Genomic DNA, 22,289 nt, shown 5'->3' with positions numbered 1-22,289 from the left:
ACTGAAGCTAGCTCTCAAATAGCGCTCAGTTTTCTTCAGACAAATGGCTTCATTCCAAAAAAAAGAACGTGGAATGCCGGATGGATGTCCTCCATTGTTCTCCTACTTTGTGGATTCGCACGTTACGTTTTTGACCAACACAAGCCAGATTAGGGTGGACCGTTCCAAAGCGCACCTCGGCGCTAACAACTGCAAGCGTTGGGTTCGCAGATCGTTTCTTAAAAAACCGAGCTAAAATGCTAATCTGACCCCGAAAAACACTCGCTCCTTTTTTTAAATGAAAATGCAGCGGGATGGATGCGTGAACAGAGTGTGACGGTCTCCGCGGCGAGGTTTGCGCGGCTCCGGCTCACCTCGTAGGCGTCACTCCACCGTTGGCCCTGGGGGCAAATCGCTCGCTAACACCCGTGAGACGCCCACACTTCGCCGCGCGGTGTCACTCACCCGCTCTCATGTCGAAGCGAGCAGTCTCTGCCGTTGCCTACGGACACGTCAACGTCTTCTGCTTTTGCTTTATCGCTCCTGTCGCTGCTCTGCATAGGATGAAAGGAATTTAAAGGAGTTTAAAGGTAGCGTTGGCCCTGCTCTGTGCTTTTACATGACACACACCTGACTCTGGATTCACCTACTTTTCAGCATGCAATAAAAAAAGTCTCAGTGTGGGACTGGGATTTCAAAGGAAAACACAGCCCTTCTTCTACTTCTTTTTCATCTTCTACCTCTTTTTCTTCTGCTGAATCATGGCCTCCTTCCTTTGTCTCCTTATCCTTTTAAAGTTTAAGAGTCGCTTCTTGCCAGACAAGGACTTTGCAAATATATATATATATGTTTTTGTTTTCGCAGTCTTTTATATAATAGGCCGTTTATACGTACTTATGTTTTCTAGAGGCCCCCATCTTACGCAACCTTGTTTTTCCAGCAGCCCGGACAGATGTGCTTTTGTACTTTGAAAATTAAATCGGAGAAGAATGGCTCCACGACGGAGCCCCTGAAGTGACATGAGAAAAAAATAATTGATTTTTTTTTTCATCATTTTTTCGAAAACTCAAAAAAAAAACTCAAAATATTTTTTTTTTTTTTTTTTTATTAAAATCTCGAGTTTCAAAGTCGAGATCTTGAGTCTCCAAAAAATGAAAAAAATATTTTTTTTCCCAAATATTTTTTTTTGGAAACTCGATCTCAAGTTTCAAAGTCGAAATCTTGAGCTTCCAAAAAATGATGAAAAAAATAAAAACTTTTAAAATTGTTTTTTTTGGACAATGTTTTGGAAACTCGAGATCTCGACTTTCCACAACATTTTTTTTTTTTCATCATTTTTTCAAAACTCAAAAAAAACTCAAAATAAAAACTTTTTTTTTTCAAATTTTTTTTTTTTTTAAATCTCGAGTTTCAAAGTCGAGATCTTGAGTTTCCAAAAAATGATGAAAACATTTTTTTTTTCAATTTTTTTTTTTTTGTAAACTCGATCTCAAGTTTCAAAGTCGAAATCTTGAGCTTCCAAAAAATGCTGAAAAAAATAAAAAATAATTCTTTTTTTTTTTTTTGAAACTCGCGATCTCGACTTTGAAACTCGAGATTTAAATTTTTTTTTTTTTCCTAATGTCACTTCGGGGGCTCCGTACTCCACCCACTTAAACAGCAAAAAAAGAAAATGTTTTTCTTTCATCTTTGCAAAAGCCACTGTAGTTCCCTTTCATACTTGGGAAACAACCCACAACTACAACCCAACTACATACATATACACATACCCTCCGTCCCTTAATCCGCTCTTTCTAACCCTTTTGTCATCCCGTCTGTCGACACGTGAATGCACACCTTTTAACTCCTCTCTTCACTTCCTCACATCCCCTCAGCAGCGTATCACCCTCAGGCAGAGCCACTTTGCAAGGAAGAGGTAACATGTCAGTTCTGCCTCAACCTGGCAATCACAGCGTGAGGCCTGGCGTTTGTAAAAAATAAAAACTTTTTTTTTTTTTTTTTTTAATGAAAATCTCGAGTTTCAAAGTGGAGATCTTGAGTTTCCAAAAAATGGAAAAAATATTTTTTTTCAAAATGTTTTTTTTTTTTTTGGAAACTCGATCTCAAGTTACAAAGTTGAAATCTTGAGCTTCCAAAAAATGATGAAATTTTTTTTTTTTTTTAATTTTTCACAATGTTTTGGAAACTCGAGATCTCGACTTTCCAAAAAAAAATTTTTTTTCATACTTTTTTCAAAACTCAAAATAAAAACTTTTTTTTTCAAAAAAAAATTGTTTTTAAATCTCGAGTTTCAAAGTCGAGATCTTGAGTTTCCAAAAAATTATGAAAACTTTTTTTTTCAAATTTTTTTTTTTGGGAAACTCGATCTCAAGTTTCAAAGTCGAAATCTTGAGCTTCCGAAAAATGATGAAAAAAAAAATATCATATTAAATCATATTTTTTTTTTTTTAAACTCGAGATCTCGACTTTGAAACTCGAGATTTAAATTTTTTTTTTTTTTCTCATGTCACTTCGGGGGCTCCGTACTCCACCCACTTAAACAGCAAAAAAAGAAAATATTTTTCTTTCATCTTTGCAAAAGCCACTGTAGTTCCCTTTCATACTTGGGAAACAACCCACAACTACAACCCAACTACATACGTATATACATACCCTCTGTCCCTTAATCCGCTCGTTCTAACCCTTTTGTCATCCCGTCTGTCGACACGTGAATGCACACCTTTTAACTCCTCTCTTCACTTCCTCACATCCCCTCAGCAGCGTATCACCCTCAGGCAGAGCCACTTTGCAAGGAAGAGGTAACATGTCAGTTCTGCCTCAACCTGGCAATCACAGCGTGAGGCCTGGCGTTTGTATGATTCTCTCCGGCACACAGAAGCATCCTTTACCTGACTCACAGCCAAAGAACGCACACAGAGAGAAACCCAAGAATGGGTCAGCAAAGATAAATATCAAAACCAAAAGCTCAGCGCCTAAAATAGACAATGTGTGGGCTTTTTTTTGTTGATAGCTGAGAGGGAGAACAAAAACAGTCAAAGTCTTGTTTCTTTGCATTCTAGAACATACATAAAAAAGACTTTTGTTTCCAAGGAGCTCGCGCAGTGTGAGTCATTTCAAGCGAATATTTGTCACCTACTTTAAATTTCATTAAGTGTACACCAAATTATAAGAGTCTCCACTCGGGAGAAGGACACAAAATATGATCTGAAATCGTAATGTACTCATCAGAGAGTTTAAATATAAATCTAAACTGTGACAAACCTATGCGAAAATGCTGTGACCTAGAAATGTGTGAAAATATTTTGTTGGTGTTTGTGATTTTTTTTTTTTTGGCATAATTGCGTAGACTGTAGGGAAGAAATAGATTCTGGGAATCTGAGATGAAGCGTTATCCTCTCTAGAGTGATCATTAATAAATGGGGGGGTGAAATCAATAAGCCGGAATGAAAATAAAACATCTCAACTGGTAAACAGAGCAGCAGAGAGTTCTTTTTAACTTCACTTTCACTTTCAGGACTAAAAAGAACCATATCAAGCTTTGTGCCAACATCCATCAGAACCAGTAATACATTCATCTCGGACTAATTATCGCTCTTTATTGACAATTTTATCACTTGATGCACCATGGCTGAAAACACCAAGAAGCACACATGGATGGATTCTACTAAAAATCAAGTTTTATTTGCCTCCCAAGATCGTCCGATATTGGAAATGTGTGCTCCGCCAACAGCGCTTTAATAAACAGCCGCCTGACTCGATGTCTGTATGTGCCTAGTTTGTACTTTAAGTTTCCACGATGCAAGTCTGGGCAAAGTAACCCTATGGCAAAAAACTACACATAAACTACACATATAACTCACCAAAGTACTGAAGAAAAACTCACGGACGGCTCATTTTATGTCACTCTCTCGCCCTGTGTGTACGAAACAAAACGTACAAATCTATTTTAGGAGGACATTTTGTCAAATTTAAAGGGCTTTTTCACGTATAAGACCTAGTTTAGGGTTAGGGTTAGCGTTGTTGGGATGCATTATGCCTATGCTGTGTCTCGAGATATAAAAAGTAGTTCGGCACTACAGGGTTAAAGGTAGGGTTTGGAAATCCTGGAATAGCAGTTAGAACAGGCTACATTTTGAGTACAAAAGTCCAAGCCCCTTTCTTAAGACTTCCCTCCAAAGTCTGAAGCACAGGAAAGCGCAACGAACGCAGATTCACGAGCACTGCGCAGCATCTGTAACTTTCGGTTCTTTTCGTTGACGCTAACTTGTTCAAATGACGACGTGATGCCGAAAAAAAACCCAGACAGATACTCTCAAATGATCGCAAAGACATAAAGTGACCCTACCTGTCCAGTAGAAACAGCGCCACCACGGCTTCATTTCGAAGCCCTTTGCGTCGCCACTGTTCAAACACAGCACTCTGTTCTTGGATCGCTCTGCATCATTAGCCTTTTTCTCCCCAAAAAACGTATTTCCTGATGTTGGCATCTTTTCTGCCGTAACGTTGTTGCAACTGTATCGTTGGATTTAGCAAGCTAGCATAAGCTCTGGCGTTGTTGTCTGAGTATGCGTAATCAGTGTAGGAAGAGGCGTACCGTTCATTATGATCGGATGGTGTTTTTTTTTACAGGCCTGTCCACTTTTTATTTTCGTGACAATGCATTAAAGGGATAGTTAGGAATTTTGGACATAAGACCTATTTTCTAACTCCGGTGCCGGTGTGATGGAGACGTCTGGAGACGTTTTCAAGAAATTTCATTCAGTTCTTCTAGTTGCCGAGTTCGCTGGTGCTATGGCTAGCGCAAGTAAATGGTACACGTTAGCATGGCATTAGAAACACTCATACCGACTCCACAGTGCACCCGAGGCAAATCAATTGTAACGGCAGACTATCGGTGCACATATCTGTGTTAATAGAATGCTTGAAATAAAACCAAACTTGCAATTTGAAGGATTTATGTCTCAACAGCAGCAGCAGCGCGTCAAACTTCCGGCAGCGGTGGACTGATTCCGCTGCTGCTGAGAAAGTAGTCCCTCAAAAATTCATGCGATGCAACGTTAGTTTTGTTTCAAATATCATTCTATCAACACAGATATGTACATCGATGGTTTGCCGTTACAATTGATTTGCCTCGGGCGCACTGTGGAGTCGGTATGAGTGTTGCTAATGCTATGCTAACTTGCACCATTGACTTGCGCTAGCCATAGCACAAGCGAACTCTAGAAACAACTAGAAGAACTGAATGAAATTTCTTGAAAAACGTCTCCAGACGTCTCCATCACACCGGCTGAGTTGGAAAATACGTCTTATGTCCAAAATTCCCAACTATCCCGGTTAAAATCGCGGTGTGAAGAGGATTTTAAGCAATCCCTTCACTCAACCTCGCTAAAAAAGACTCGTGACCTCCCCCCGTGACCTCTGGGCTGTTGGTCTCCCCTACAGAAACACACTGATTCCTGAAAAGTGTAGTTTTAGGACTACAGATACAATTAGTGATGCTGATGAATGTGGAGTGACGTGTCAGTCTCTGCTCTGCTGCGCCTCACTGTGGCTACACGGCTCCACAGCTTTTTTTTGCGAGCCTCCTCCTGGGCGCAAAAAAAGCAAGACGATCTACTTCAGTGTGAATCCCCACACTCGCTCGCACACAGTAGCTTCGTGCTCACAAAATGCCACGGATGCAGCCAATTATCAGGCGACAGCCTGACAATACACCTAGAGTGAAGCTGAACAGAAGTCATTTAGTATTATCCAAACAGTGCATTATTCATATGTCAATAACTGCACTGTGTTTTTGTGTGTGTGTGTGTGTGTGTGTGAGAGGCTTTGTCGCAGATACACTCTCTCAGTCCTTCCACCGCAGCATTCACTCAACAATATTATCTCTCACAATTGTTTGCTTCTGTATATCATCCTCTGTCTTGGAGAATGCCTTGCATTTTCCAGAGTCATTCTCAACTTGAAGATGTCCTTGGGGAATTTTTTTTTTTTTCCTCCCTCCCGAGACACTAACTGCTGCCTCCAGGATGGATATACGACTCCTTTTTTTTACCTCAGAGTCTTCCAGGGTTTTACTGTTTGCAACCCCTTTGCCTCTTAAAATCTGACAAGGGTAAACACATATTCTGTGGTGGCTGTTAGACCTGAAAACTGTCCCCCAAAAAAAACAAAAAAAAATACAGTGATGTTTTACATCAGTGAGCAGCGGAGACAGTGTCATTTATTGTCTCGACACCTGTGCAGTCTCTCAGCAAATGCACTTCATCTGTTCCTGTTGTACATGTTCTCTCTGTTTTCCCTCCTCCTCCTCCAGCTCCTCCAGCTCTTAACACTGCAATCATATAAAGAAGGATTTAGTCCATAAAATAACAATCAACCCCCGAAGGGAAAGTTTTGGCTGACTAAGTTTTCATTTAATTTTATTTTGCATGTAGTAAAAAAAAAAAGATGTGTTGGAAGTGAGGGGGTCAGCAAGGACTATAGAGAGATAAAAGCAGCAGAGGAAGTGTGCACAATGTCGATAAACACTGGGGGGGGGGTGGCTGGGCAGTGTCGTCGACAACATGAGGAACTGCAAAAAAATATCTGCATGCCAGGCACCGCTCCCAGAAAACCCAAGCCCTTCTTCAGTGAGTGAACACGGGCGTATAAACATGGCCTGGAGGCGTCTAATCTCAGCTGATATGTGTCGTAACTCAGGCTCCGTCCGCGATATCACGTTTTCGTTTAAAATAAAACGCGTAAATTCTGCTCCGGATACACCTGTCGCCTGCAGTTTCACGGTAAAAAAAAAAAGACATACTAAGACTGGAAAGTGTGTCAGTCTATTAATTATTATCATTGAAACCATGCATTCATGGTCCTGGGATTTAATAGGATGAGACTGAAGCTTGTTTTGTGCATGGATCCATTCTTAAGTCAAGGTCAAACACAGGGTGAAAAGATCTATCTATCTATCTATCTATCTATCTATCTATCTGTCTATCTGTCTATCTGTCTGTCTGTCTGTCTGTCTGTCTGTCTGTCTGTCTGTCTGTCTGTCTGTCTGTCTGTCTGTCTGTCTGTCTGTCTGTCTGTCTGTCTAAGCTATCAATCAACCTAGCTGGCTAACATCTGTCTGTCTGTCTAAGCTATCTATCAAGCTAGCTAGTTAACATCTATCTATCTATCTATCTATCCATCTATCCATCTATCCATCTATCTATCTATCTGTCTGTCTGTCTGTCTGTCTGTCTGTCTGTCTGTCTGTCTGTCTGTCTGTCTGTCTGTCTGTCTGTCTGTCTATCTATCTAAACTAGGTAGCTAACACCTGTCTGTCTGTCTAAGCTATCTATCAAGCTAGCTAGTTAACATCTATCTATCTATCTATCTATCTATCTATCTATCTATCTATCTATCTATCTATCTATCTATCTATCTATCTATCTATCTAGCTATCTATCTAGCTATCTATCTAGCTATCTAGCTATCTAGCTATTTATCTAAACTAGGTAGCTAACACCTGTCTGTCTGTCTAAGCTATCTATCAAGCTAGCTAGTTAACATCTATCTATCTATCTATCTATCTATCTATCTATCTATCTATCTATCTATCTATCTATCTATCTATCTATCTATCTATCTATCTATCTATCTATCTAAATGCTAGCTAGTTATCTATCTATCTATCTATCTATCTATCTATCTATCTATCTATCTATCTATCTATCTATCTATCTATCTATCTATCTGCTTGCTAGTTATCTATCTATCTATCTATCTATCTATCTATCTATCGATCTATCGATCTATCGATCTATCTATCGTATAGCTAGCTAGCTATGTATTTAGCTATCTACTGTGTCAAATAGCTAGCTCGATATAGAGACGTCTCATATTTATTTATTAATATTTGAATGCAGAAATATAATATACTGTATTTTTTTAGTGTAAATAGATTAAATGAAATCTATTGTGAGTGAAAAACTGTGGAATTGCTTCATATGTGTATTCCAACATATGCTTGATGTCTTACTCAGAGCCTTAATTGTTCAAGTAAAGTCCTCTCAATTCCCACAAAAGACCAAAAACATGAATGATTCATATTTATTTTCCTTGCTTTCACTTGTGCTTGTCTCTCTCTTGGTTTAATGACCTCGGCTGTTTTCTCTGGTTCTGTTTTTTTTATTATTATTTATTTATTTATTTTTTAGTTTGCTTCATTATTTTTTCCCCTTCCTTTTGTCAACGGTGCGCGTCCACATTATTTAAATGTCTTATTTTATTCTACGCACGCATCATATTGTTGAATAAAATGGTTTGGCAACAGAGCCATATATATATATATATGTCTATATATATATGTATATATATATATATATATGTATATATGTATATATATATAGACATACATATATATGTCTATATATATATGTATATATATATATGTATATATATATATATATGTATATATATATAGACATACATATATATGTCTATATATATACATATATATATAGACATATATATGTATATATGTCTATATATATATACATATATATAGACATATATATATATCTATGTATGTATATATATATATATTATATTTATATTTTTTTTAATGCAAATATTTTACTAAATGGATGCAGTCTCCCAGAGTTTCCTTCTGAAGCCAACCAGGAAATAGGAATACATTGAATTGCCGCCAGGGGGCGACACTGCAGATTGCAAAAAAGAACTGTGAATGGAAGGGTAAGGGTTGGGGTTGGGGTTAGGGTCTATGGGAAAATGAGCTTCTCTTTGAGCTTTAAAGGTGCCATATGTAAGAATGTGGCCAAAAACGGTTACTACACACAAATTCAAAAAAACCGAGGTCTTTTAGGTTTCGTTTTCTGACGTAACTGGCAACTCGTGGTTGCTCGGCAGCTGAGACTCTACTGACTGCAATGATTGGTAGACGGCGGTAGGTGGCGCCACATGCAAAAAAACATGATTTCAAAACATAAACATGATTTGCAGTCTGCAAAATATTTTTTTAAAATGCAAATATTTAGTCTGTACTGTTGTTGTTGGTGAGTTCAGTTTGTTATATGAACATTATTCCTGAGTCTCTGTGACATATTAGGAGGATTTCACGGCCAGTTGCTTTAGATTTATTACATAATGCACCTTTAAATTTTCTCTGTATATCGGTGATTGTGGAACAATAATCCCTGATGTCCAGAGAGAGAAAAGCCTATTATGTATTACAGTACGATCTATATTAGTTCATAATCAACCACGTGATTGTACATAAGGCGATTAGTCGTTAATGTGTGCCTTAATTGAAATTTATACTTAAGTGTTTCCATTTTAGGGATTCAATTAAAAGAGGGAATTAGTGTAATAAATTAAATTAGCCCATTTATTTTTGTCATCTAGAAACTCTTGATTGATTCCCTGTGCTGTCGATAATAGATGTTATTTTAGCTGGTTTTTTTTGTTCATTTTTCAGTTATTAATTGCTTTGAATTTAACCCAATTTAACTAACTGTGATATTGATTTCCCAGTTGCTCGGCTCCTCTCGATTTATCCCTCAGGTTCTATAACATGTTTCTTCTGGTTTTGTGATTTGTCTTCGGTTGTGTTGTCCCTCAGGTTTCCTCCGGTGAGTGAGCTGGCTCCTGTGGGCACGCCCGTGGGGACGATTCTCGCTGCCGCCATCAATCAAACCATCTTCTACTCTATTGTGTCAGGAAATGAACTGGGTATGTGCCACAGATCATATCAGTCACACCCACAACACACACACACACACATTACAGGGCTCTACTGAAACAATCTATAGTACAACTCCACTTCCTGCGAGTTCCTGCGGCGTGTAATCCACGCACAAAGTGAGGCACGGGTTACGGTGTGTTTACGGTCGATTTAGGGTGAATTCCAATTCCTTGCTTAACCCTCAATCTCAAAAATGCGCGCTCCCTCTAGTGCAAGTGCTGTCCCGATTCTCAGAAAAAATTAAGTTGAGGTGTCAAGTTTAAGGGCTGTATCGCCCTCAATATTGAGATTTTCCGAGACCACCCTTGGGAGCAAGGGCTACCCAGAATGCTTTGCGTGTTTTCACATAACAAAGATGGCGCCGAAATCAGCGAAACGAGAACGCTACAAATGAAGTATTTTCTTTGTTAATAGAGATATAAAAATGATGAAAACCATTGTATTATCTTAGTTTAGGCCCATATTATGGATTACTGACGTCATTGTTGCGTTAATTTTTATTTTTATTTTACGATCTTTTGTCAATAGCCGGCAAATGCGGACAAGCGATGGTTTGCTATGTTTTACTTTTCAATAAGTCGTGGTGTGTGGTAACTGTCAGCTGAATATGTCCGTGGTTGTGGTATTTGTATGAGTATCATCTTATAACTAACTGACAACCTAATAACTTGACTGACAAACGGATCGTAATAAATAATCCTGACGTAAATGCGTTCTTCTTCTTCATCTTCTTTTTTGGAGTTGACAGACTGGACGCAGCTTTCGCGTTATTCTGCCCCCTACAGTCTGAAGACGTATCTGCATTTAAGGGGTGTCCCATTTCTAAGTGACAAAATTGGTTTTGAGGACCAGTTCAGATTAAGGGTTGAGCTTGAGGGTTAAGATAGGAATTGGAATTAGCCCTTAGACTGTTTAATTAACTTCTGCATGTTTTTGGAGGAAACCAGAGAATGCCCACGTGGTGAGAACATGCAATCTCCAAAACTGGGTCGCAAACCTGCTTGTCATTACCTTTCAAAGCCATGTGTGCCTGTATCTGGTGCACTGCTATTTAAAGTGCGACTAATAAACCCCTAAACCCACATTTTCCAGGTGTAAACCAGTGTCTGTAGTTATATATATATATATAGCTGTTTGTTGATCCAGGTACAAATCTTCACCATTTAGTGAAAAGAATTTCAAAATATTCATGTTGTGATTGCTCTAAGACGGCAAGGAAAGCTCAGCTTCCTCTAAAATGTCGTCAAAATTATCTTCCGTGTCGTATTTACGTTTATATTTGACAGTAAACGGACAAATGAGCGCAAAAAACATCACTTCCAGGGAAGCTCAGCTTCTCTGGGAGTCAATGGAGCCTTTTCCGTCTCAGTCCTGTGTGGATTTTGTGAGACTAATATATTGAATATTTTCAATTGTATACATACACTGTATATAAAAACACTACTATAGCGTTCCAGTATTTCATAATTATCGCGTTTTGTTGTCAATAACTGGGCCTGAAATGAGTTTCAAAGACCAGCAAACGCCACTGATTTACTGCCTCTCCGGTCGACCACCTGCTCTGCTGTGTGGAGATGGATCTGCTAATCTTGGACGGGAAAGACGAGCTAGCTAAAGTGCGACTAATAAACACCTAAACTCACATTTTCCAGGTCTAAACCAGTGTATATAGTTGTGCTATTTGTTGATCCAGGTACAAATCTTCACCATTTAGTGTAAAGAATTTCAAAATATTCATGTTGTTATTGCTCGTAGACGGCAAGGAAAGCTCAGCTTCCTCTTGAATGTCGTCAAATTATCTTCTGTGTCGTATTTACGTTTATATTTGACAGTTAACGGACAAATGAGCGCAAAAACATCACTTCCAGGGAAGCTCAGCTTCTCTGGGAGTCAATGGAGCAACATCAGCGGAGCCTTTTCCGTCTCAGTCCTGTGTGGATTTCGTGAGACAAAAATAATAATATATAGAATATTTATAATTGTATACATACACCGTAAATAAAAAACACTATTATAGCATTCCAGTTTTTCATAATTATCGCGTTTCGTCGCAAATAACTGGGCCTGAAATGAGTTTCAAAGACCAGCAAACGCCACTGATTTACTGCCTCTCCGGTCAAACACCAGCTCTGCCGTGTGGAGATGGATCTGCTAATGTTGGAGGTGAAAGACGAGCTAGCAAGAACACAGTGTTTCAAGGTTGTGAATTGTGTTATTATTCAAGCCCGGCAAAAATGTGATCTTTTGGGAAGACGGAGAAAAACGATAAACAGAGTAAAAACAAATCACTCTTTTGGAGTTTTTAGGGCCAGTTTTATGTGTTTTCTGCCCCTCGCTGCAGACCGTGAAGAGTGTCTTTTTAACAGTGGAGTGACAAGTGTACGTTTTTGTTGTTTTTTGTTGCCAGGTCATTTCCAGGTGAACAACAGAACGGGCGTCATCTCCACCGCTCGACCTCTGGATTACGAAAATGTGACCAGCTACGTCCTCCGGGTCCAGGCAGACTCCATGCTCGTCGTCATGTCCAACCTGCGCGTTCCTTCCAAAAGTAAGAAGAAGAAGAAAAACACAACGTGTGGGCTTAAATTTCGGTGATGTTTCATGTGATTCCAGGTGATGCGTTTCTATTTTATCCTAATCCTTCACTGTGACAGATTACAATTAAATACAGTTTGTAGGAATTCTCTCTCTCTCTCTCACACTCACTCAAGCTATTTTTATCTTTTCATTTTTATGATCACATTATCCAGGAATACATGGAGCCGTTGTCTTTTTTATATATATATATTTTTCTCATTACGTTTATAGCTGGTGCTAAAATAATCACAGAAACACTAAACGCGTCTTCTTGCTGCAGGGAAGGCATTTGAAAAAATAAGACGTGCAGTTGACTTGGCAGCACAAGTGCAGTCCCTGTGGTTTTGGCACATTAAAGCTGCAGTAGGCAGGATTTCCAAACAGATGATTGTTGAGTTTCAGCCACAGATTTTATGATAAATATTATCATTAAAGCGTCCCAGGTGGACTTTGGAGTTTTCATCAATCGACAGATGCACTCGGAAGTTCACAGACTTGGGTGCCATTGGACGATACTGTCAATCACATTGGTGTCCAGTCGTATGTGCCGTAATTTAGTGTCTAAATGGGAAACGCAATTTAAATAAAATCCTCCTAATATGTCACAGAGACTCAGGAATAATGTTCATATCACAAACTGAACTCACCAACAACAACAGTACAGACAAAATATTTGCATTGAAACAAATATTTTGCAGACTGCAAATCATGTTTGTGTTTTGAAATCACGTTTTCGGCATGTGGCGCCACCTACCGCCGTCTACCAATTATCATTGCATTCAGTAGAGTCTCAGCTGCCGAGCAACCACGGGTTGCCAGTTACGTCTGAAAACCAAACCTAAAAGACCTCGGTATTTTGAATTTGAGTGTAGTAACCGTTTTTGGCCACAATCTTACATATGGCACCTTTAAAGCTCAAAGAGAGGGTAATTTTCCCATAGAACCTAACACTAAACCTAACCCTAAACCTAACCCTAAACCTAACCCTTCCATTCAAAATTACTTCTTTTTTTGCAATCTGCAATGTAGCCCCCTGGCGGCAATTCAATGTTTTCTTATTTCCTGGTTGGCTTCAGAAGGAAAACTCTGGGAGGATGCATCCATTTTGTATTGATGGTCTATGACTGAAATATGTTTAATAAGTTGTGATTGCTGAGTCAGCAATTCCCAATTGAGTTTTTCCAACTTTTTTCGTTCGCCGTCTCCTCCTACATTTAAAACCATTTGGCTCATCAAAGACATTTCTTGCGACATAGGAAACAACTTGGTGAAATAGTTGACTTTTTTTTTATCCTCCACCTTTATCCTCCATTGAAAACAAATTGTATCCTTTATTTATTTGTGTTTGATTTGACCTGAGGGAGAAGTTACCAGTGAAGTAATCAGGGAAAAGTGTCTTCAAATATGAAAAGACAACATTTTTATGACTCTTTTCTTCTTAAAATCAAGCGATTGTTTGACATTTTTTGTGTTTTCTACACCACTCGAGAGTCAGAACTGACAGAAACACTGCTAAAATATGATTTGAATTAAAATTCTTTGATTTAAAAGCCAGTCGTTGACTACACACAGATGCCGACTCACTGAATCACACTGTACAACACAGCATTTAGATGTTACGACATTTAATCGAGGACGTCCTCTCTCTCTCTCTCTCTGGACCTCCCTGAGTTTTAATTGACTACCTGTGGTGTATTCACCACACCGGGGGGGGTGAGAAAAACACGACACTTACCTTGCAATTTACGACGATTATTATAATAATAATAAAAAATAAAAAAAATCCCCCAAAAATATGATTTATCTCTGTGACGTCGCAGCAGCTTGCCAAATCAACAGTATCATAAATCCTCAGAATCGTTGTGTCCCAATTTCGTCACGAGGGTCGAACAAATAGGAAATAGACCATTTGTTATAATTTAGTCAGACGACCACCCCCCCCCCCCCAACGCGAGGGAGGGCGGCGAAACATTAATCATAGTAAACGTTCGGTTAACAAGGGAACAGCGTGTTCCTGTTATTTAGGCCTTGTTGTGCGTGACACAAACTACATGGAAACAACCTGTTGTCGTCGTCATCGTCGTCCTCCTGAATGAATGAATCTCACCCGTCTCCAGATCCGTCTCCACAAATGAAGTGTCTCTGTCAACTGGAGGTTTGCGTCAAACTTCATTCATACAGCAGCTTTTTGTGCAAAATTGCAATTCTGCATGCTTCACAAACAATCACATGTGAATTAAAAATGAAATGAAAATGCAGAATATATCAATAAAATAGGCAGCGACGTGAATATGATATGATAATTATATTAAAAAATGTAAAGTTAAAGGTGCATTATGTAATAAATCTAAAGCAACTGGCCATAAAATCCTCCTAATATGTCACAGAGACTCAGGAATAATGTTCATATAACAAACTGAACTCACCAACAACAACAGTACAGAAAAAAATATATTTTACAGACTGCAAATCATGTTTTGGCATGTGGCGCCACCTACCACCGTCTACCAATCATTGCGGTCAGTAGAGTCTCAGCTGCCGAGCAACCACGGGTTGCCAGTTACGTCAGAAAACAAAACCTAAAAGACTTCGGTATTTCGAATTTGAATGTAGTAACCGTTTTTGGCCACATTCTTACATATGGCACCTTTAAATTGGTAGGTTATAAAGGTACAGTGTGTAAAAACTTGAATAATGTAGCCTTCAGTTAGCATCAAAACTCAAAAAATACGATTACTTTGTCCATTCCGGCCTTCTGTAGGAGCATGGTGATCCAAAATGGCCGCCTCGGTGTAAATTTTAAGTGGACTTATTTTCATTTTGGCAGAAATTTAAGATAAAATATTGTTTACTTATTATATTTTATAAGTGTAGTGCAATACCTTATTGTGTGAATTGTTGTTTTTACTCTTTTATATTATTATTATTATTAGCAGGAGCTAGGTCAGTGCTACGGGGGCGGCCATTTTGGACCACCATGTGTTTTGGCTATTTTTTACTAAAGCCCACAATGGACAAACTACGACAAACATATTTTGTGTTTCTTTAAAGGAAAATAATTGTATTTTTCCTACTTGACTCCTTGTACCTGTAGACATACCTGTGATATTGTTATTGTTGTTCCTAAACCTTCCACATGGCGACCTGTTTTTATCGCCATACATGTGAAAAATAATATCATTTTCAGGACTTAAACGCAAATTTTTGACGGAAAATTCGATTATTTAATTGGGAAATCCAAATAATAATCTTATTTGGGAACCGCGGATGCATTGCGAATCATATTGGAAGTTACCCGGCGATTTTGCCTCCTCTCTAACTCCGAAGGCACTTTGTTTGAAAGTCTCGACAGCTCCAATATCATTAGGGCCGCTTTAAATCCAGTTTACTGACAAAAGTTTGCCGTAATGATGGACAAAGTTCCAAAAAGCAAATGGCTTTCATACCTCACTCTCAATCCATTTGAGCTTCCAATGAATAATCAATGACCTCTTCTCTCTCTGCTTCTTTTCCCCTCGCTCGCGCCATCTGTCTCTCACATCCTGACACCAATTACAAGTACACAATACACACAATACACACACACACACACACACACACACACACACCGCTTGTGATTGATGTAAAGTCGAGGACTTTCTCCCTCGCACGCGGCGACGGGAGCTTTAAGTGGCGTCGTCGCGCTGACAACTGCTCTCGGCAGTAAGTCGTCGAGCGGCGCTTTATCCTCCTCTCGTATCGTCTCACTTGTGTTTTTTTGTCATGCAGATCAGGACATCGCTCCCGTCATCGATGAGCCCGTATTGAATTTAAATTATCGCACAATTTACGAGACGGTTTCCCCCCCCCCACCATTAGGACTCTATATATAACACACACATGGCCAGTCTGCACATGCTCTAATTACTTGCCATATTTCATTGTCAGGGTTTAGGCCTGGTTTTAGGGTTCGGGTTTGGCACTTGGTTGTGAGGCTAGGGTTAGGGTAAGGTGCTAGTGAATGCATCATGTCTATGATGTGTCTTTACTAAGATATAAAAACAAGTTTGGGTGTGTGTGTATACCTGTATTTGTCGCCTCTTGAGGACCTTAACTGGCTTAAACACTGACCTTTTCAGGACCGTGAGACCTCACGGAGACCGAAAGCTGGTTAAGTTTAGGGTTAATATGTGGGTTGTGGTTAAGGTTAGTGATAACTAGTGCTGGGCTCGTTACCGCGTGACGCGTTTCCATGACGACTGACCGGAAAATGTGCCGTTTATGTGCCGCGGCACCGGAGTCCAGGCACAGCTTACCAGTTAGCTCTGTTAGGTGCATTAGCTCCTTCTAGCTAACGTCACGCGTGTCTTTTTCCAGTCAGTTGTCACGTAAACGTGTCATGCGTTAACGTGCATTGAAGTTGACGCCGTTAACCGCCGTTAATGCATTAACGTGCCAACCCTTAGTCTTTTCTAAGATATAAAAACAAATTTCTGTGTGTGTGTGTGTTCACCTGTATTTGTTGCCTCTTGAGGACCTTAACTGGCTTAAACACTGACCTTGTCAGGACCGTGAGTCCTCATGGAGACCGAAAGCTGGTTAAGTTTAGGGCTAAGATGTGGGTTGTATAGCTATAGTTAAGGTTAGTGATAACTAGCGCTGGGCCGCTAACACACATTAACGCGTGACGCGTTTCCATCACGACTGACCAGAAAAGACACACCTTACGTCATGTTTACGTGACGCGGCACCGGAGTCCAGGCCCCCGTTTACCTGTTAGCTGTGTTAGCTGCGTTAGCTCGTTTAGCGTCATTAGCGGGCCTACAGTGGAACTGGAGCGGTCTGTTTATTAAACGAAAAGAGCAGCAGCGCTACAAATAACCAGCGTACCTGTGTACTGCGTATGTGTGTTTTTAAAGTTTAGCGTTAGTTTAGAGACTCATTTTAACAATCGAGACTCACGTCATGCGCGTCTTTTTCCTGTCAGACGTCATGGAAACGCGCCGTGCGTTAATGTGCATTAAAGTTGACGCCGTTTACCGCCGTTAATGCATCAACGTGCCCACCCTTAGTCTTTTCTAAGATATAAAAACACATTTGGGTGTGTGTATACCTGTATTTGTCGCCTCTTGAGGACCTTATCCGTGAGTCCTCATGGAGACCAAAGGCTTAGGGCTAAGATGTGGGTTGTGGCTATGGTTAAGTTTAGCGATAACTGGTGCTGGGCGCGTTAACCATCGTTAACGGCTTCAACGTTAACGCACATTTAAAGCATGACGTCTAACTGGAAAAAGACGCGCGTGACGTCATGTTTATGTGCTGCCCGTTTACCAGTTAGCTCGTTTAGCTCTGTTAGCGCGCCTACAGTTGAACTGGAGCGGTCTGTTTATTAAACGGAAAGAGCAGCGCTAACAAATAACCAGCGTACCTGTGTAACTGCGTATATGTGTGCCTCCGTTTTTAAAGTTTAGCGTTACTTTAGAGACTCATTTTAACAACCGGGAGTCGCGTAAACATGACGTCGTTTTCCGGTCAGTCGTCATGGAAACGCGCCGTGCGTTAACGTGCATTAACGCGATGACGCCCAGCACTAGCGATAACACTTTGTGCAGTTATGCTGTCCAAGTGAATGAAAGTCTTAACATTGTGTCTCTGTGTGGCAGAGAAACAGATGAAAGAGGGTGATTGGGGCTTGGCTGAATTTCTGTTTTCCACACCAGATTCTAAAAAGAAAAGGAAAACAGCGACTTTCTTTTGGGAGGCGCAGAAATCCCTCCGTGCCCTCTGTGCCTCGCAGTGCAGCTTTTTGTTCTGTGTAATTTGATGTGCGTGTGTTTGTTTGTAACCATTTTCCCCCCCGTGCGTCCTCAGCGCCGACGCCACATGACATCACATTCTGTGTTTTGTTGCCAGAAGACAAATGGTCCACGACGCCGCTTGTTTTTTTTTTTAACTAAACTGCGTACACTGGGCCGAAAATAATAAAAACGACAGTCGGTTAACGGGCAAAATGTGGTTTAAATCGTCTTTTTTTTTGTCCCCTGTTTATTTGATTCTCGTCTCTCTGACGGCGTTTTCCTCAAATTACGGCTGAGCGATAGTTGTCTCGCCTTCGAAATGTTATTCGCAATTTTCCCTCAAAGTGCTTTCCTTTTAAACTTTAAGGGTGATATTGTCAGATAGTGAATAGTCGGCGAAGACAAACTCGTCAATAACAGCTGACGCAACAAAGACCTGGCTCTGAAGTAATGAGTTTGACGTCAAGTAATAATTGATTTTTTTTTTTTGTCTAATTGTTTCGCGGAGTCATATTTCACTGGCGCTCATTAATTAGCATTATCGCTAAGTGGTTTGGTAAACAGAATGCAAATTGGCTGGGGCTGTTTTATATTTATCAGGGGCCAGTGACAGCTGTGATCAAAACAAACTCAACCTCCCCGTTATCGACACAGAGTTAAACCAAAATGGCTTCCGGTGAGTCATAATATAACTCACGACTCGCTGGAACTTTCTTCCGGATGAAGCCGAGCGAATGGTTTCTCTCTGGAGCAACTTTTCTCTGCAGAAAGTAGAAAAACGGCACTTTTTTAAAAAAATTGGTGAAAATACCTCGGTTGATAAGAAAGTTATCAGTTAATACAAAGTGGGTAATGGTGTTGTGATGTTTTTCAGTGATGGCACAAGTCTGGGGGAAAATGCCCCATTTTCAAGCCCTCCGTCTTTGAAGTCGTGGACCAGTTGATGACCATGACAAAAATATTAATATAGACTTTTTTTTTTTTTTAAGCTAAATTGTGCGGCGTTTCGTCATCGGCACAGTTAGTGACCGTGATGATATAATCTGTAATCTCTGTGGACTGTGTGTGTGTGTGTGTGTGTCCCAATTCTTATCTCGTTGAAGGGTGTGGCAAGGCTGGGTCATTAGGGTAACATTTTGGTATTGATGTTTCTGCTTTAATACAAAAAAAAAGGATGCCCTTCTTTAGCAGTATCCGCAGTGGGTGGTGATTATACGTCACTCTGATACATTTCCAACAGGGGGAGACAAAGCATCTTCAACCTGGGACGTTTGGATATACAAGGAAAACATTTATATGTCGGGTATTTGTACATAAACTGGTCAAATTATGTGCAAAAATACCAATAAAGACATGCACGACTGCCCCTCTATGATTAGAGGCCTCTTAAATGGCTCGCTATCGATCGATTTCTGATTCGTCTCTCTTTTAATGACGTGACTGTTGAATGGTTCAATTGAGAGGCTTCAAACTTGGCAGGCGACTTACTAAAGCCCAATTTATACTCCTGCGTAAAGTGCTCTGCGTAGCTACGCAGAGTCCTCTGCGTTGACGCAGAACCTGTCGAAGAGCCTCTGCGTCGTCTCCGGGTGCACGGAATATTTTTTAAGTGTCCGTCACTCCGTCAAGGGACAACGGAGACGGCAAGAGCTGCGATTGGTCCTCAGGACAGGCCGAGCTAAGCTGCTCTGTGCCGGCTCTCAGTGCGCTCCGGGCGTCCTGACAGAGGCGGAGCTGATCCCCGCCGATAACGCCGCTGCCGAACTATAAATACGTCATATCTTAACACACACAGCACATGTTTAGACTCTAAATGTCCAATTTCTCGCCTCAAATTATCTTAAAACTGCGTTCCGTGACACAGAAAAGTGAGAAACGGCCACTTTTTCAACAACAGCAGTCTTTCTCTCTCTTTCTTTCTCGGACGCCATTGCTCACTGTAGCCAGAAGCACAACAACCTTGCGCAGCGACCCCTACTGATCGGGCGGGAAATTGCAGCGAGTGTCCGTCACCACGACGCAGAAGTATAAAGGCTCGAGGCGTCTCCGTGGTGACGCAGACGGATAACGCATACGCAGTCGGAGAAGTATAATGTGGCCTTAAGTGCGCCAGCGTGCGCGGCGTCAACTTTGGTGGCGTTTGGATAAGAAATGCGAAAGATATCGGTAGAAACGCGCCGGATATATTTCGCTAAAAGAGCCGCCTCCACAGTGTGCGCCACTTATTTGCCATTGTTATTATTATTATTATACGTACTTATTTCAATATCTTTATTTACAGTGCACGAAATGACACACAAATGAACTAGTAAAACTAAAGAAACTTAAAATGTGATTGTATAGTTTCTGGCCACAGATGATGCAGATGTCGACTGCCTTATCCTCCACATCTGGGTCATGGGGTTGCTGGCGAAACCCACATAAAATACATTTCACAGACAATTTAAATCACAACTCACCAAGCCTCTAACCATAACAACCAGGCCTGACTTTAGAGTGAAGCAGTTTCCCCCCCCTTCGTCGTGGAGTAGCAGTGAATGCAATTATGACGGGGGAGAATTACTACAAGGAATAGGGGGGGACAGAAAATGCCTCGGTCTCTCTGGGAGGTTTGACCTTACCAAACTTATTACATTAATCATTTCAATGCATACGGACACGTCCTCTGCGATATTTCCTGGGGGTCGTCGGGTGTTTCCGGTCAAATAGCACCAGTCCCCGCAGCTTTGAACCACGTTTGTTAAAATGTCTGAAACAGAGCAGGCAATTCCAGGGTCACTTTTTTTAATAAATACAATACCGGTGTTTGCTAATCGGTGAGGATGGAAACAAAGGGCTCGACTTTGATGGGAAACCGTTCAAATTCTGTGCCCTTTTTTCGTTGCAGCCAACACGGCCAAGGTGTTTATTGAGGTGCAGGATGAGAACGACCACCCTCCCGTCTTCACCAGGACGCTCTACATCGGCGGCGTGACGGAGGACACCAAGATCTTCAGCTCCGTGCTCAAGATAGTGGTAAGAAAAAAAAAAAAACTTTCTGTGTGTCATGGTTGCATCAGCATGTGTGGTAAACTGAAGAGCCCAATTCAACAGATGTACCTTTAGGGAGTGCTGGTTGGTGAGGCAGTGGTTCCCATAGTCTGGGGGTGGGACCCATAGATGGATTGCAGGAGATGTTTTTGGGGGCCCCTAAAAGTTTCATGTTTACAGTCATAATATATAGAATAATTTCATAGTTCCGTAAAAAAATTGGGTCCCACATATTGAAAGTTTGGGGAAACCCTGGTCTCGGGAACAGCTTTCTACCACAGACATTGGGTACTCATTGGTACACTTGTGGAAGAGAGACCATTGTTATACCCTTTATTGACAATTTCCTTACCTTAATTTAGGAGTTCTGAAGCTAATTAAATGCAATTCCCAAGCTAAACCTGGAGTTTTACAGCCAACCAATCCATCGTAACATTTACATTACTCATATACTGAGAGTTACACATGCTAACTCCACCAAAAAAATAAAAAAAAAGACCGCAATCAAACAACAATGCTAGCTACTGAACCACCATGTACTGTGCTACGCCATCCATTTCACCTCTGAACCTTTATACGCTTCAAATTTGGTCACGTTTGTATTTTCGGGCCTCAGTGGTTTCCTTTAACAAGCGGGATTTCGGACTTCAAAATGTACTAGCCAACTTTGAACTGTGGGGGGCAGCATTGTGCTTCTTTGTGTACAGCTTTTTTTTTTTTTTTTCTTTTTTTTTTAAGTCTCCTGATGTTATCAAAATGTACCAAAATTGAACTTTTACTGCTGTGGAACATACATGTACCATTTAGGCAATCAGCCAAAGGTCACATACAGTATATGTACTTTGAGGTATGTACATATAGGAATATATATATATATATATGTATATGTATACATATATACTGTATATGTATATATATGTGTGTATGCCTAAGTTATACCTTTGGGTGCATAAATGGTCTTGCAAATGTTACCCTTATTTCTTATTATTTCTGCGTGGTGGGAGAATTCACCTGATCTGATCTCACGGTGTCATCTCCTCACATTATCACTTCCCACATCTCTGCCTCAATTTCACTCGGCCTGTCGGCTGCTGTCCGCCGTGTTCACAAGCAGGTGAGATCACAGCGAGCTGATATCACAGACACACGGGTGGACACATCCTGTCTGATTATCAGCCTCCTCTGCT

General features: G+C 40.5%; 1 protein-coding gene across 1 annotated transcript in view; it reads left to right on the top strand.

Annotated features, from left to right (window-relative positions):
• The window catches only part of LOC310934376 (protocadherin-15-like), a gene marked incomplete at both ends in the record, with an annotated part of 242,963 nt that overhangs the window by 173,568 nt on the left and 47,106 nt on the right, over window positions 1-22,289 (top strand). Inside the window, 3 exons of the mRNA XM_083898086.1 lie at window positions 9,596-9,705; window positions 12,126-12,266; window positions 20,960-21,087. Coding sequence (XP_083754212.1) covers window positions 9,596-9,705; window positions 12,126-12,266; window positions 20,960-21,087 — 379 coding nt within the window. The remainder of the gene's footprint in view (window positions 1-9,595; window positions 9,706-12,125; window positions 12,267-20,959; window positions 21,088-22,289) is intronic.

The sequence above is a fragment of the Microchirus variegatus genome, assembly GCF_963457635.1.
Source record: "Microchirus variegatus genome assembly, chromosome: 11".
In the NCBI taxonomy this organism is placed as follows: domain Eukaryota; kingdom Metazoa; phylum Chordata; class Actinopteri; order Pleuronectiformes; family Soleidae; genus Microchirus; species Microchirus variegatus.
The sequence above is the reverse complement of the archived record's forward strand: the minus strand, read 5'-3'. Positions and strand labels throughout refer to the sequence as shown.